Source organism: Drosophila erecta, unplaced genomic scaffold (genome assembly GCF_003286155.1).
Source record: "Drosophila erecta strain 14021-0224.00,06,07 unplaced genomic scaffold, DereRS2 tig00000055-arrow-pilon, whole genome shotgun sequence".
Classification (NCBI taxonomy): Eukaryota; Metazoa; Arthropoda; class Insecta; order Diptera; family Drosophilidae; genus Drosophila; species Drosophila erecta.
Window position 1 is genome coordinate 20,172,413 of NW_020825200.1, and position 15,421 is coordinate 20,187,833.

Here is a 15,421-nt window from a genome sequence, read left to right on the forward strand (position 1 = left end):
CACACTGGCAGAAAGGACACACAAGTTCTAAGCACTTCGACTTGATGATATTGTACTGCTTCCGCCAATTAGACGAATATTTGCCCTGTGTGTCCAGTGGGCTGTTTTGACTTCAATTTAAGAGCTGCTAATGCAAATGCTTTCCATAGACATGGGAAAGCTGGGTAATTAATCGAGCTTGCCCCCAACTGTTGCCTACTTTTGCGGGCCGAATCAATGGGGCCAGCATCAGCTAAGCCCACTTTAAATGAATGGCCTATGGGCCGAATGGGCGTATGCTTGATAAAGTTCTAGGTCCTCGGCTCGTTTTCCGCTCCTTAACTTTATTTGCGTGTGCCACTTTCGGAGTGACGCAGACTACGGCAGATACACACCGCATTCGTTTGCTTTAAATGCGGCCTTTATTTCGGGGCCTTGGCCAACTGGCGGCCACTCAATGATTTCAGCCTAACTGCGGAAAAATGATCGATTTGTTGATACACCAACCACTTGTGTGCCATCCGTGCCATTCGTGGTGTCCGAGTGTGTGGGTGCAAAGAGATTGAATAACTTGCTAACAATAGACGCAGGCCGCCCAAAAATAGCCCATTTATTCGCACATTTGTCTGGCTACAAGTCTGTATCGCCTGGTGCGATATGTGCGATATGGCTTGTGTATCCACGCTAACTGTGCGACAATATTGCCAAAGTTTTGTGTACTAAACCGGCATTCGCAGTACGTCATTTCCCCGGGGTGCCATAAAAAATAGACATCCGCTCCACGTCCACGTCGTGTAATCCAATGCGGGTGCGGCGGAGCGGGGCTACCACTTGACGCACTTCTGTTACATGTTCCAATGAATTATTTATGGACAAATCCCCACCGAAAACATGGGCGGCGCTCGTTACGAACTTGACACTCAAAACGCCCTTAAAATGCCCGCAAATCAATGAAACGTACCTCGTATTGGCCACAATTGGGCAAAAATGCGATAATATGGCGTATTAAATGGCTGTGGCAGTGGATTAATTGATTGGGAAACGATACGTCAATTTAGGCACTTTGATAGTATTTTCAAAGCCTGTTGCATTCTGAAACCCCATCGATTTAAGTTGAAAGACATTGAAGAGAGGTTTTTCGAATTTAAGGACCCCAGTGAGTGTAAAACTTGGTCGTTTGACATAATTCGCGTTTGTATTTCCGCCCTTCTTTTCCTGAATACGGAATATATTTTAAAGCTCGTCGCCAGTGAAGCAGGACGAGCCTGAGAATTGAAGCACCTGCCTGCGAAATAAAAACAGGAATGTTCAAAGCCCTGTTGCCGTCGGCAGTCCACCGCAGTCCGGCTGCATTTTCGATGGAAAAATGCTTGATGGACGCTTTTTAATTTAACGCAACTCCGGGGCTGTTGTAATGGGAGAAAGGAGCAGAAAGTCGAGTGGTCGGAAAACTATTTATCAACCTGATGGCGGCAATGCCGTCGACGGCAACAAAGATGTCACGCGGCTCAGACGTCTCAGCCAAGTTGTCAAAAGCGCATCAAGCGCGGCAGTTCGAGAGGTAGCCCCATTGTCGTAGCTCCTTTTTCTGGTCCTCCAGGCACGCACGGCACGATATCTCCGATGACGGCACGTAGCAGCACCTCCATTGTGCTCCTCCGGCCGCCGCCGACTGTTGTTCCAACGTAAGCGGAGAAGGTCCACAAAATCAAATCGGAACGCTCCAGTTCCGAGGGAAGGGCCAGCCATCGCCCCCAGTTGTGTGCCAATAAAATGAATCAACTTAAGGGGCCATATCACAGACAGCCATGATGTGTTGCTGAACTAATACAATTGAGTTGAATGAGCATTAAAACATGAAGTGTGGCTAATAGTGCTTCACATTGACAAGAGTTTTCTAGCCGTGCTGCGAGATTTTGGTTGCTACAAGTGTTTCATATCCACTGAAAAGAGGCAAGCGACTTATTTCCTTGTGTCCTTGGCTGAGTTTAACCAACTATCTTGTTGTGTTGTGCTGTTTTCGTCCTTGGGCATCTGCGAGTGATCGTGAATCATTCAAACTCACTTGAGCAAGTGAGTCGAAAGTGGGTCAAAGACAACTGCTCGCCGGTCAGCCTTGGACTTGCTGCGTATTTGCGACGGACAAACAACACGGAGTCCTGGCCAATATTTGCGCGCCTAATGGCCGCCGGGCTGCCTTGATTAAATAGGCAAACAAAGCGCCTAGCCCACGCCAAATGCGATATTTGCACGGCTTACGGCATTTGTTTATGGGCCCGGGAACTGGCTAATCAAACAGCCTGGAGAAGGGCGGTGGCTGGGAGGTCCAAGGACGTTCGGGCGTCTCGCAAAAGATGTTAATGCGATTTTCATGCGATAAGCTTCGCATTAGCGCAATAAGCCACAAATAATCAGCCGCCTGACAGCACCGCCGTCACACCTGGACGCGATCCGCAATCAGCTTTCAGTCGCAAAAGACCCGAGGAGCCCGGCAACTCTCGGCGAGATGGCTTTAGTGCGGCTGCTCCGCCCGGCCGAGCAAAGGGCGAATCCTGTTTATTAACCTTCCGGACAGCTTGCTTAAACTGCCGGAGTGCTTATGCAAATGTATGTAAAGTGCCGTAGTTGCCAACAAAGCGGAGCCAGGCAGCCCTCCAAATGAAGTGGCAAAATAAAATTAAAACTTACACACTCAGTTTCAACGAATTTCTATCCCATCCCCAATCCCCATGCCACATCTCCATGCCACACCATTCAGCTGCTGTGCGGAGTTAAGCGATAAATTCCAGCTATTCAAAGCCGGAGAAGGCGGCAAAAAACCAGAGGTGGTGCTCAGGAAGCTACTAAGGAGCTGGGATATCATGATTGGGAGTTTTAGTTGACATTTATTTGATTTAATGAGTGTTACAAGTCGACCCCAATCCAGTCAAAAATTATGAACAACGGAGGAGTAAGGAACTGATGCTTAGCTTGCTTTACTGGCGTCCAATGGATCGGAAATGATTTCAAAGCAGTTCCATAGATCCATTCCTGGGTTGAACTGCCTAGGCACTGGCGCATCGCTGTCGATGGACGCAGAGGTGTGCTGGCCAAAAGGTAAACAAAATGTAAATTGGTTTCGGTTTTCCAATTCCGTTTTTTCTGCGCTGTGTGCTGGCCAATGCCGATGGAGCGGCGTTCAATGCACCCGATACGCTACGCTCTCCCCAGTCGAGGAACCCATTAGGGCTCAAGTCGAACGCCATTGAACTTGCCACTCCAAGGTGGCCGGCACCCGGGTGTGAGGTTCGGTGGGGCTGCGCCCTATCAATGGCGTTCCGCTGCCGGCGGTTAATTAATCCAATTATGGGTCGATTAACGTCCCACTTGCACATCAAGTATCCGCCATGTGGCGCCGTCTGACAGCAAATAATATAAACTTTAAGTGCAGCAAGCTGGAGGCGCCCGAATCCAGTGGCGACGTACTGCGGAAGCGTTCTGGAGCTCAAGCGCTTCCGCCACCCGGAGACCTGGCCGAAACGCTGCTCCACATGCAAATGCCTTATGCGGGTCCGCCGTGGCACTTTCAGTGTGCAATTTAATCGGAAAACAATTGCATAAAATTATGCCCAGCAAGGCGAGAAATTAGTTTCCACTGCCAGGACAGCGCCAACTGGACCCCTGGCGCAGTGCTTGCTCCACTCCCAGGACCTGCTCCCCTCTGTTTGCCTGGCCCTATTGTTGTCCGACACGAAGTCTTGATGTTCAAGAGACTTAATTATTAAAGCAGTTTCGGGCGGGCGACTGCGACTTGGCCAGCTTCAGCTGGGGCTTTGCTAGCCGAGCTAGCTGCCTGCCGAATTGAATGCGTAATTATGAGCCATGAACCATGTCTGGCTGAGCAACAGCTGCCAAAGCGGTTGACTAGGAGAACGATGGCGGCGGGGACCATTTGCAGGGACGGGACTGTTGGCTGAAAGTTAATTTTAAGCACACATTTCACTGAGCTCATTAAGCACCCAGTGCGCTCACTGCACCCGCATCCGCCAGTCCGCCAGTCCACCAGTCCACAATTGCGCTCCGTAAATCGCGCGGATAATCAAGTTTTTGGTTGAATGCAAATGACAGAGACTCCATCGCGTCTATTAACTTTTGATTTGCGCGCATTTGCAGAATGGCTGCGGGTATTGGCGGGAAATCTTGCCACTAATTCAGTGTTTGTACGGGGTTTCCGTGGAAACTACCGGGATTTCGCTGCTAAGATGAAATTCAGTGATTACGTTACTGGTTAAACGTTCCTGGAGGCTCAACAAATTGAAATGCAGATAAATCAACGCCGATGACCGCTTTTTAGGGCAATTAAACATACCCAAAGTGCACTATGTTGAACCTAATCCCAATCTTCCATTCGCAAGAACATTACTTAACACGCACACTTGGAAATCCCGACAAGCAGACATCAATGTTCCCATCGAGTTGCGCCCAAATGTGCGCTACACGTTGGTCCAAAGCGGGTTGGGGATTCTGGTGTATCTATGAGAAACCTGCGGCACATACAAGTGCCCTATTAGCCAGTCAGAACATGGAGGCAGTGGCGCGGGAGTTCCTGATGCACGTGCGCTGGCGTTACCTCATTTATCGACTAATCAAATTACATGGCCATAATACGCAAACATTTGCATGAGGGGGTAAGGAACACAAGGCAGCTTTAATAGGCAATTTGCGTTAAACGCTGATTGAATAACCATTAATGCAACTAAAGAGCCGGAGCAGCACACATGCGATACTAATGACCTCGGCCGGTGGGTGGGGAAGTGCAATCACGTCGTAAACACGTTCCGACGGCTCTGGGGACTGACTTTTGAAGCGACTGGGTGAGGAGGGGAGCCAGAGTCCAGGACAAGCACAAGGACTTTGAAAGCGACTTTCTAACAGGTCGATGTACAACAGCATTTTCTGCTAATGGGCCACAGGCGCGGTGGCAGGAAGCGCCATTAGAACAGGTGCCACATGCGTTGATGATGAAAAGAAAATGCATTAGAGCCGGCCAAGAGCCCGCACTTGGCCATGAAGCCAGCCGCGCCCACCAGCGGAGTTTATTAAGATCGCATTAATCATAATCACCGCCGGGCGTTGTGTTGTGTCTGTTGGAGCAGGACGCAGGGAGCAGGCTCCACCGCCATGTGATGACATATTCAACAGGCAAAGCGGCCGTTAAATTCCTGGAATTTCATTCCGCAATGGCGAGCCCGAAAAAATGTCTATGATGGTCCTGTCGACATGGCGGAGGTTCATAAAAAATGCGACAGGCAGCCCAAGAACCAAGTACAAAAAACCCTCTGCAACACAGGGAAAACAGTCTACTAGTTCTATTACGTCAGCCTAATTCCTCAGCAGACAAATTTGTTGAATTTGTTTATAGCTTTATCGTTGATTATGTCAAATTATTACGTGTTTATAAATAAAGCCTCATCTTGGCATTCAATATTCCTGTTATATTACTCTTATATTACTCTATGAAGTACTATGAAATACCCACCCTAACTATTTTCTCTCTGTGCACTAACTGCTAAAGAAAAGCCAAGAATTTATACGCTTTGGGGCAGCCTGTGGAGCTGGAACCGAGACTGGGAATGATTCATGCGGAAATAAAGGCACTCGAGAGTGCCGTAAATATTGTGGCGGCGACCACAACAACAGCAGGCCCGGGAAAAGTGAAAACAAAAGGAAAGCTTTGCATTTTCGCACCTTTTCAGGAGCGCACACGACGGAATCGCCGTTGATTCATTTGCTGAATGTGACAAGCCGTCAGTGAATGTCCAAGTGTCCAAGTGTCCAAGTGACCAAAAGTCCGAGTGTCTACGCACTCGCTCCGTAACTTCTGTCCGCCGTTTCATGTCCGCTGCTGGTGTGCATTATTTAATTGACATGTTGATTGTTTCGCATTGCGATTCCATTTTATGTGCAATTTCAGTTTCGAGGCGAGTGTTCGGGGAGTTCCGCCCGGGGTGCAGTGGGTTGTCCGCCCGACTGCCGACCGCCGACTGCCGACTGCCGAGCGGACGGACAAGAGCCTGTTGAAGAGCAGGCGAACTGCGCAACTCACCAAAATAACGCTCAACAGTTTGTTGTGGAGCACACACAATGCAGGAGCGAGCAGCAAATGTTGCAGCAACATTGTCCCGGGACAAATATTTGAGTGAAAAGAGTCGAAACAAATTGTATATAAGGCAGACAGGCAAGCCATAACATTTGTAATGCAATATATCAGGTTAGATTACCTTATAATAGATTACCTTATAAGCGGGCAAGTAATGCATACTCATTGCTGATGATTGCTCTTTATGCATACTCATTGCTGATGATGTTGTGATGCAGGATAGCTGACTTTTTAAGGTAAATAAGAATTCGTCATATGACTCAATGGTTCTTAGAAGCTTCCCATATACTCAATTTGAGTTAGGTTTATTTATAATTATTTTGCACTACTTTTGATTTTGTAACCAACGCAAGTAACCATAAATCCGTGTAAAATTAAAAAGTAGACAATTGTTGCGGTCGGCGTTGATTCATTTTCATTTAATACCATAAAGAAGAATTATGGTACAGAAAAAAGTATACCAAATTAGGTGTAATTACTTGGTATTCAACACCGATTTCAACCCCCAGAAGGTTAGGCAATGAACTTAATAAATACTACCAAATTCGGTTTTAAGTTCTGTTTGTTTCATGAGTCCATATCATTGTGCCCACTGTGCCGAAGATTTGTCAAACTTGTTGCTAAAAAACCCGCCAAAAAAGTGATTGGCGGAAAGGGGCGGGGAAAGGGGGCCAAGCAACAAGGCCAAAAGTACCGCACCGCAGCCATCAACACTGCAGTCATCGGCAATGAGTAATTTCCAAGAGCCCACACCCACCACGACCCCCAGTCTCCGCCGGGAAACCCACCTGCGAGGCGCAGGACAGGAGCGTGGTGAAGAGCGCCGCTCGGAAGTCGGAAAATGGAAGGCGGCCGAGCAGTTGCGACGCGACTACCAAATGAATCGGACGCGATAGCGCTTCAGCGGAGGTCAAGAACTGAGATGTTTGCCCAAGAACTGTATATACCAAGTGCTTGAAAGCCGTTAAAAAGTGGTTCGTTTCAATATTCTGTTAAAGTCGGTTCGGGTTGAGGTGCTCGTTGGATTTTGGTGATTCGCGTTGCTCCACCGCTAGAAAGGTCATTTTCCGTGCTAGGAGTTTACCAGAAAAGCAGGGTTTTAAAATAACCAACTCTGCTTCAGAAGCTCAGTTGTCCTGCTCTTCGGCTCGTGGCCCCATTTCTTGCAACTTCTGATCTTTTCTCCACTCAGAGTAGTGAGTAGTGAATTTGGGCCCTCTGAGCAAGCGACTGCAGTGGAAAGTGAAATCACATCTACTGTAGTTCAAAGGCTTGCTTTGAAACCCCAAAGTGGAAATTACATGGAACACCTGTTTCCTGGGCGATTCAAAGTTTGTTCCATTCGATTCGTTAACGGCAACCTCCACTCCGGATACTAATTGCATTTGCCTGGCAGGATGGACAACAGCTTATCGAGTATCGAGTCGCCCACTCGGAATATCGCCCATATCAGTCTTATCGCCCCCGGCACTTTTGTCGCATTTACGTGCACCAGCGAGCGAGCGACACGTCAGAAAACGTGGCATACACTCAGGCGCCTCCGCTGGCCAAGGTGGCGGATACTTAATTATTTACATGTGAGCTGATGCTCCTTCGCCGTGTCTTCCCTTGGAGCCGCCACTCGAGCACTTGCTCTGCCTGCAGTCCCAATTCGCGGACGAAAGCCACTGCAACTCTGACGGGCTGGTGTACTCGTAAATTACGTTTTTGCGACTGACGCAGAACAAAATACGCAGACACAGATAGTGCTGCGAATGGGTAAACACGGAGTCCGGTAACGAATTCAGCCCACCAGGGAATTCGCGGGCAGATCGTGCCTTCGCATGCCATACGATCTGGACGTGGGCATTCTGCGAAATTAGCGCATTAAGTATACGCCGTGTGTGGAGTAATCTATTGTTATCTGAAAATCCATTGTTAGATTAGTGCGCCGACAGTTGGTTGGTCCTCTCCATCCGAGCAGGCATCAAAGCTTATTCATAACATTTGCTTTTGCTGGGGACACAGATACCCACAAGCACACACACAATGGGGCGGTGGGGCCTTCTGGGCAGCTGTCAGCAGCTGGGAAAACCCTTTTTGGCCAGTCCAACAACAGCAATCCACATTAGTTGTGTAGCTGAAAAAATCTGAAAGAGGGAAACTTTTGCATCTGCTGCTGGCATTTTATATAAATTATATCATCCCAAGGCTAGCTTTCACTTACGACTACTGTGCAGTGAATTTAGACTCACATTCGCCCAATTTAACTTTGCAGCTGCTCGCAATCCCTGTCGCCAGCCAACGGGAGCTCAAACTGAAATCTATTTCCAAACTTTCGCTTAATCAACGCCGGATCCAACTCGCAAAGAGCTCGCTCCAACGCTCCCAAAAGCGGATTTCGAGTGCCACGCTGGGCCGCGCCATCTGGCATGCCGATTTCAAAGGGAATCGCAGATTGACGGCCACATCGCGGATTGAGGTGCCTGCAAACTGGCTGCGAGGGCGCCATTAGCCGGTGTTTTGATTTCGCTTTCCTGGCCCGCAACGCGGAATTAATTTGCGCAACTTGGGAGCCGCTCAAAGTTGCGGCAACTATTTGGTTCGGTGTTTGTGGCATGTGCTGCTCATAACTTGTATCAATTGTTTAAGCGGTGGAAACTAATCGAGCAGAGCAAATTTAATTAAAAAGTCAGCATGGCGATGGAATGGATAACTGCAATGGACAAACGGTGAGTGAAATTAGTGGCTCCAGATTTCTGGGCGAAGAACTTGAATTAGCTGCATAATTAACAAGCAGCGATTTCGGGCAACTTTTCATTAAATTATAAGTTTTACTCCAAAAGTTTCCTCAGCTGAATACTGCAGAACTTCTTTAATTCTAAGGCATTTCCCAGCTGAGTGCACAAGCTGCTTCCTCTGTTTTCCCGCAGCAGACACGTACTCACACATCGACGTACGTGTAAGTTGAATGAAAACTCCGACGTGGAGAACAAACAAAACGAGAACGGGAACGGGAACGAGAAGCGAAACATTTTAAAATGTTTCCGTCATGCTCTACATTCATTTGTCAAGAGCCAACATCTGGGTGGCCCATCCTCCTCCATCCTTGACGGCTGGCAAATGGCCACTCCACTCGCATTGTGGACGCGGCCTGCCACGAATTATCCGCTTTATTAAATGCCGATATCCAATCCCTGTGACTCCGCCTTCTGCACAGTAATTATTTCATCATTCCCTACATTCATCATTACTCTACAGAGAAGTCAAAGATAATCACGACATTAATATCTTCCTGTTGTAAAATAAATACAACTGAATCACTCGCCCTAATTTGCTATAAATAAACCAGTCAAATTAATAGCACTATTCAAAAAATACAATTTATATTTTGATAAAGCGTAAAGTAATTTTCCCTTTATTGCACTGAATAACTAGAAAGGTGTTTTCTGTCCTGCACAAATATAAATTTAACTGCTGTAAAAGTATTTAATTCTATTATTTATCTGATAGTTGAGTTTATGGTGACTGATGCTGGTTATCTGTTAAATGCTCGGCGATTCAGAGGCTTTAACAAAGATACATTTTATATTGTTTCGTAAATGTGTGCGTTGCCATTGCGTGGTAAATCTTGTGCAAACATTATTTAATGGAATAAAACAGAAGCACGCGTCTATTGATTTTTCGTTGATGACTGACTCTATATTTTTCATTAAAGAGAGGTTCCATTTAAGCTGGGCTACCACAATACATAAATCGAGCACACATTCTTCCCACGACCGCCTGATGCAATTTGCTGGATTTCAGCTGGGGCGTCAGCTGGCACCCGACAAGTGCCACCATTACCATCAGACCCGCCTGACCCGCTGACCCGCTGACCCACCGACTGCTCAGTTGTGCGGCACACTCTATTATTGCAGAGTGGCCTTATATTTCATTGGTGCTAACCTCCGCCCACACACCATCAATCACGGGGCAATCTCTTCAAATTTCACGGTCTGTCAGCGCTTAAACGCTTCTCCGCGCTCGCACTAGTGCGTGAGGGGTCAGGGGTCGGGGGTCAGCGGGCACTCATGTGACTGCGCGCGGCAGCGGCAAAAAAGAAAGGTCAGGCGGCAAGGGCTCAAAGCAAACTGTTTGCCTTGTGCCTGGGCAAATATTTGCAACTCGCCGCCTTTTGTTTGCCTCGCTCAAAGAGAAAGGGCCCAGTAGCGCCAGGATGCCAGGATGCACGCGTGCAGTAGGCAGATCCTGATTTCTTCGCTCCTTGTGGACCTATACAAGTGGCCTGGTACTGAAGAAGAGCCCGGACACCCAACTAAACGATTTAATTTGGCCAAATTGATGGCCACGAAGGGCTGTCTTATCCAGAGCGATCTGGGCGTAGGTGCGCCTGTAGGACGAGGACGCGGGTGCATGCCACGAAGGTAATCGGAGCACGTAAGGCGTGAAGTGGCAAAGCCAGCAGACAGCAATTGATATTGATGGCTTCCCCTTCCCGGCGAGGGAACAGCCGTAAGGACTGTAAAGTCTTACTCACAAGTGCGCCGCACATTTATCATTTATCATACGCCACGTGTGCCGCAGCAGCTTTAGTGTGCAGCCTTAAAGCTGACGAATCGCCGGCGCGGCAATTACGAAATTCCGAAGCGAAACTTTCGGGCGTGTGCCTAAAAACCGCAAAACCATTATAATAAACAACGAGCTGGCTGCCTAGGATGCTCCCCAACGCGCATCCGGCTCTTAGGATCACCCCCACCTCGCCCCCCGCGAAAGCACTTAGGACCTGACTGTTTGGCTAACGACAAGCCCAGAAACGGTTTGTGGCGCCCAACCTTTCGGCACTGGGTGCCCGAAATTGCCGCTTCTCCTGGCGCATGAATTATGCATGAGCCGGCAAGACAGCTCACCTCCAGCAGCCAGATGAAAGTTGCTCGCAGGCTGCGCCCAAAAGTAGACGCCTCGCTGCAGGAGTAGCCCCAATGCAGATGATGCCCGGCCGGGGCAAACTTGGCTCTATTCCTGGCTGCAAGCGGCCTTTGTCTGCCCGGGTCAGCCCTTCCTGCGGACGCACCCGCTCCGCCTCTGGCTTTTATGGAATTTTTAATTAGGCGGAAGTTGGGGTGGGGTGGGGCCTTCGATGTGGGCGGTACTGGGGATTTACGGTGGGCGGGAGCTGGCCTGAAAATCGTCTAAAACTTTTGGTAGCATGCCGCATGGCAGCGAGCAGCAATTCGTTGTCTGTTAGAGATGTAAAACAGTATATTATATTTTCTGGGAAGAAGCGGGAAGTACCTTTATATTTTTTAAAGCGAAATAGGAGCGAGAGTGATCTAATTTGTACTATTTAAAATTAACTTTGTTGTACTTTCTGAATTTGAGAACTGCTTATTAGATCTGGCGACTAACTTTTTCCCAAATGCAATTAGTTGACGCCTCACTCTCATTGCTTCATATTTCGCCCTCCCTTTCCTCTCATTATTCTGGGTGGACTTCCGTTTCCTGCAGATTCTTGCCCGGAAACTCTTATACTTATTTATTCATTTTTCAATTGACTTGCACACAGACAGGAAAAAAATATAATTTGCATACTTAATGCGCGCACAAACCGAGCACAAATGACACTGGAATTTTTAATTTGAGTTCATTGTTGAACTAATACTTTGCTTTCCCATTTCTCCTCATTTTTATTCAGTTTATGGCCTTGTCCGAATCCGAAAATAGACTAGTCCAAGTGAAGTGCTTTTCATAGTCAGTGAATTATGAATGCAAAATACTCGTTATTCCGCTATTTTGCGTCTATTGTTCGGTTGCTCTGGTTTCAGAAAGGAATCATTTCTCAGTGTCCTTTGCACGAATCTATTTTCTGTTTTGGCCATTTCAAAACAGCATTTTACATTCCTTTATAAATGTCCTTTTTGCGAGCTTGTTATTTGTTGTTGTTGTGTTAGGTAGGTAAATCTGCCTAGTAACTTCAATGCAAAATATTATTTAACCATAAAGGTGTGTAAGGTGTGTACTAACATGAATGAATTAGAAAGAACTCTAGATAATCGACCATCAGATAGCGGGTGTAATAAAAACTTAAGGGAAATATATATGTGAGTGTCTTGACTATTTGATACCTCTTAGCCTGAAAAAAGGGCGATCGAGTGGCGCCATAAAAATCTTTAAAATCTTTTATTGTTTCCGAGATGGGGAAAAATTTACAACCTGCCACGTGGTATTCAACAAATCAATATTTTCCACAGTGGCGTGGCCTAAGTGGTATTTTTAATTGCACATAAAAATATTTAATAAATGCACTAACGTCTACCCACTTCTGAACAAACTTGCAGTCCCTGCGACCGAAACCTGCGTGATGTGGAGCTCATTTCGTGCCGCTTGCGTCGCGTGGAGCCGCTGTGTCGCCTGCCGGGATCTGCGCTCCAGCAGCTGGCCATGTGCGGATTCTATGAGGACCTGGAGAAGGGAGTGACTCGTGAGTGCTAGATTGCGGGATTAAGTGTTCGCAGGCGGTGGCTAACTCAAGCTTCTCCTACCCGCAGTTTTTCGCGCCGGAGAGCAGGGACGCTTCTGGTATGCAGTGCTCGGCGGATCGCTGGAGGTGCGGTACCATGCCCATGCCGATGCCGATGGCAAGGTAAGTCCTTACTTACACCACTCAGGAGACGGGGCACAGCATCCGTGCGCGCGCTGAGCAAAATTGATAGTGATTACTCGGCGTACCCGCCGTGTTGCATATCCGATGGGCCAATATTCCGGGGATTTGGGCCTGGGGAAGGGGCGCTCGAATGGGGGCGTGCCTGGCTGCGGTCTGGGGCCTCCTCATCCGTCGATGTGAGCAGCAGGAAAAAGGAACTGCTGACAACGGAGAAAGGCCGGGTATCCGCTCCCATCCCTTCCCCCCAGCGAATCATATCGGTTTGTGGCATTCAATTTTTTTCCGTTCCGCTGTTGCCCTGCTTCTGGCTTTGTGCTTGCCACAGCAACATTAATTTCCGCCAGGATATTGGCCAGCAGTTTTTTCCAGCCCAGTGTTCCGAATGCACGAGTACATGTGTACACTGTACTACATGCATATGGGGTGTGGGTCGCCACATCCATCTGTGCTGCGCCACGGCCGAGTTCATGTGGAGGGGCCTGTCCCGGGAGGTGTCTGCTAATTGAAATGGTCCGAATGGCGAACTGGGCCGACTAGTGGGGTAGGGTGCTCCTCGGGTGCCCTCCGTGCACGAGTGGCAGCAATGAAAATTCGAGTATTTATGGTTAAGTGGGGCATGACAGTGGCAGCACGCCTCACCTCAGCTTACTAATATGGCGGCTGTGGCCTGTCGGCAATGTGGCAGTGGCAATTGCAGTGCCGCTCCTGGTGGCAAGTGGCCCAAGTGTGGTCAGAGTGCGCCAGCAAAGGGCTACTGCAGGTGATCTAATAATGAGCAGCGTTCTCTGCATCGCTTCTACAGACGAAACTGTATCGAAGCCAATTTCCACATTTCTGGTACAATCAAGTCGTAACTGCAAGTAGTAACCTAATGTTTGTTAGAGTCCTTTAAAGCCTAAGTCCTAAGTCCTTTAATTTTTGAATACAATGGTCTCTTGCTGGAATTCCTCTTCTAAACAAATATGTAATTATTATTATTATTATTATTTGCCATCTGCATTGAAGGCTTGATGTAACTAGAATAGGATTTGGAAAATGGATAATGGCGGAGAGTTTTCTAGTCAAGGTTTTATAGCTGTTTCAAAGTTCATATATTTTATTAATGATAGGTTTTAAAGGTACCTTTAAAGGTAGTCTTCCGAATGCTTTAAAGTTATTGTCGACCGTGCATTTTGTAATTTATTTCGTCTAAATCCAATTAAGACATTCAAGCGTTGTTTTAGTTTTGCATGCATATGTACGAAAATATACGGAAAACATACTCCTTTTTGAATGTGTAAATTAGCTTATTTTCAATTATTTTTCGTCCGAAACATCGATGTGAAAACTAAAAGAAATTTTATCGGCAATCAACTTTAATCGATTCCCTTACACTCCGGTTTCTCAAAGCGATTCGTTCCTGTTCACATCTTTGCTGACCCGAATTTCCCGCTGCCTTTTATTTGCGTTTGCATAATTTTTCCGGCTGATTGGCTTTGGGAAAAGCCGGAATGGATTCGCCTGCGGGCAACCCCCGCAATTATACCATAATACATTATTCAAGCGAATCCACGGTGTTTTGGGCCGATGAAACTGTTTTTGACACTTCGTTGCTGGCGAGTGTTATGAATTTCGGTGAATGAGCGTGGCGTGCGGCACGCACAGCCCAATTTCCAGAGCCGGATAGATACTACTCGATGTATCTGCTTAGCGCCGAGAGTCAGTTCCCCAAAACAAAGAAGGGGCCTATCAATAGACCCACAATTAATTTGGAGTGATGCGCGATGCGAGCGGTGCTCATCAAAAATAGAAGTGCCGCTTCCAAAAGATACACCGGAGTGCTGGAAATTTATGTGAGAATGTGAGACTTCGCCGAGTTCCGCTTGTAGTCTTTTCGATTTCCCCTTTGGCCCGCTTGCCCAGGTTCCCCAGGTTCCCCTGACCGAACCACCTCATCGGGATCACGTGATGAAGCCAATTTGAGTCTAATGAAATGCGAGCGGGTGGCCTCAGGTAGCCAAAATAGCTGGAGCAGATACAAATTGCAACTAATTCATAAATGTCTTGGCAGAGGGAAAACCCCAAAGATACCAAGGCAAACGCAGCAGTAATTGAATTAATGTTGTATTGGAATGGAATCTGCATTACCAACCCCACCCACTCATTCGACCTTGCAAGTGGCGAGGTATCTGCAAGATACAGAGCTCGGCTAGCTCGACTTCTAGTCTCCTGACCCGCCGACATAAGCACGATTAATCTTTGTTGTGTGTCGACGGATCCGCCGCGCCGGCAAACATTGCCGGATCCAATTAAAATGATTGTATAATTACAGCCGGAACGCCCGGGCCATCAAACTAATGAAAATGCTTTGGAAACTGAAACTTTGCCCACCTGTAATTATGTACCATTAGGTGCAGGTGAGCGGGGGGCTTCCTCCAGACCAGTTTCGGACCACGGACACTCCGGTGACCCAGCAGCATCGATATTCAAGTTCAGTCAGTTCGTAGGTGTTTGATCTGTGCGACCCGCGCGCAGAGCGGAGAAAGCCACTCCATTAGTAATTGGCTGGGCAGTGAAAACTGGCGGCTTAAATAGAGCACACACACTCTTTTGTGGGGCACCAAAGCCTCAAGCCACAGAGCATTTGATTGTAAGAGCCATTTCCGCCAAGACACCTCAAA

At 47.6% G+C, this 15,421-nt stretch overlaps 1 protein-coding gene across 2 annotated transcripts in view; it reads left to right on the top strand.

The window, feature by feature from the left end:
• The first annotated feature begins 6,944 nt into the window (after positions 1 to 6,944).
• LOC6540983 (rap guanine nucleotide exchange factor 4) overlaps positions 6,945 to 15,421 on the top strand; it is a 35,181-nt gene continuing 26,704 nt past the window's right edge. The window contains exons 1-4 of one of the 2 annotated variants that reach the window (XM_015159168.2): positions 6,945 to 7,177; positions 8,376 to 8,829; positions 12,436 to 12,578; positions 12,646 to 12,740. In XM_015159168.2, the coding sequence (XP_015014654.1) occupies positions 8,795 to 8,829; positions 12,436 to 12,578; positions 12,646 to 12,740 (273 nt within the window). In that variant the 5' untranslated portion in view covers positions 6,945 to 7,177; positions 8,376 to 8,794. The remainder of the gene's footprint in view (positions 7,178 to 8,375; positions 8,830 to 12,435; positions 12,579 to 12,645; positions 12,741 to 15,421) is intronic. The other variant, XM_026978561.1, reaches the window with a different exon arrangement.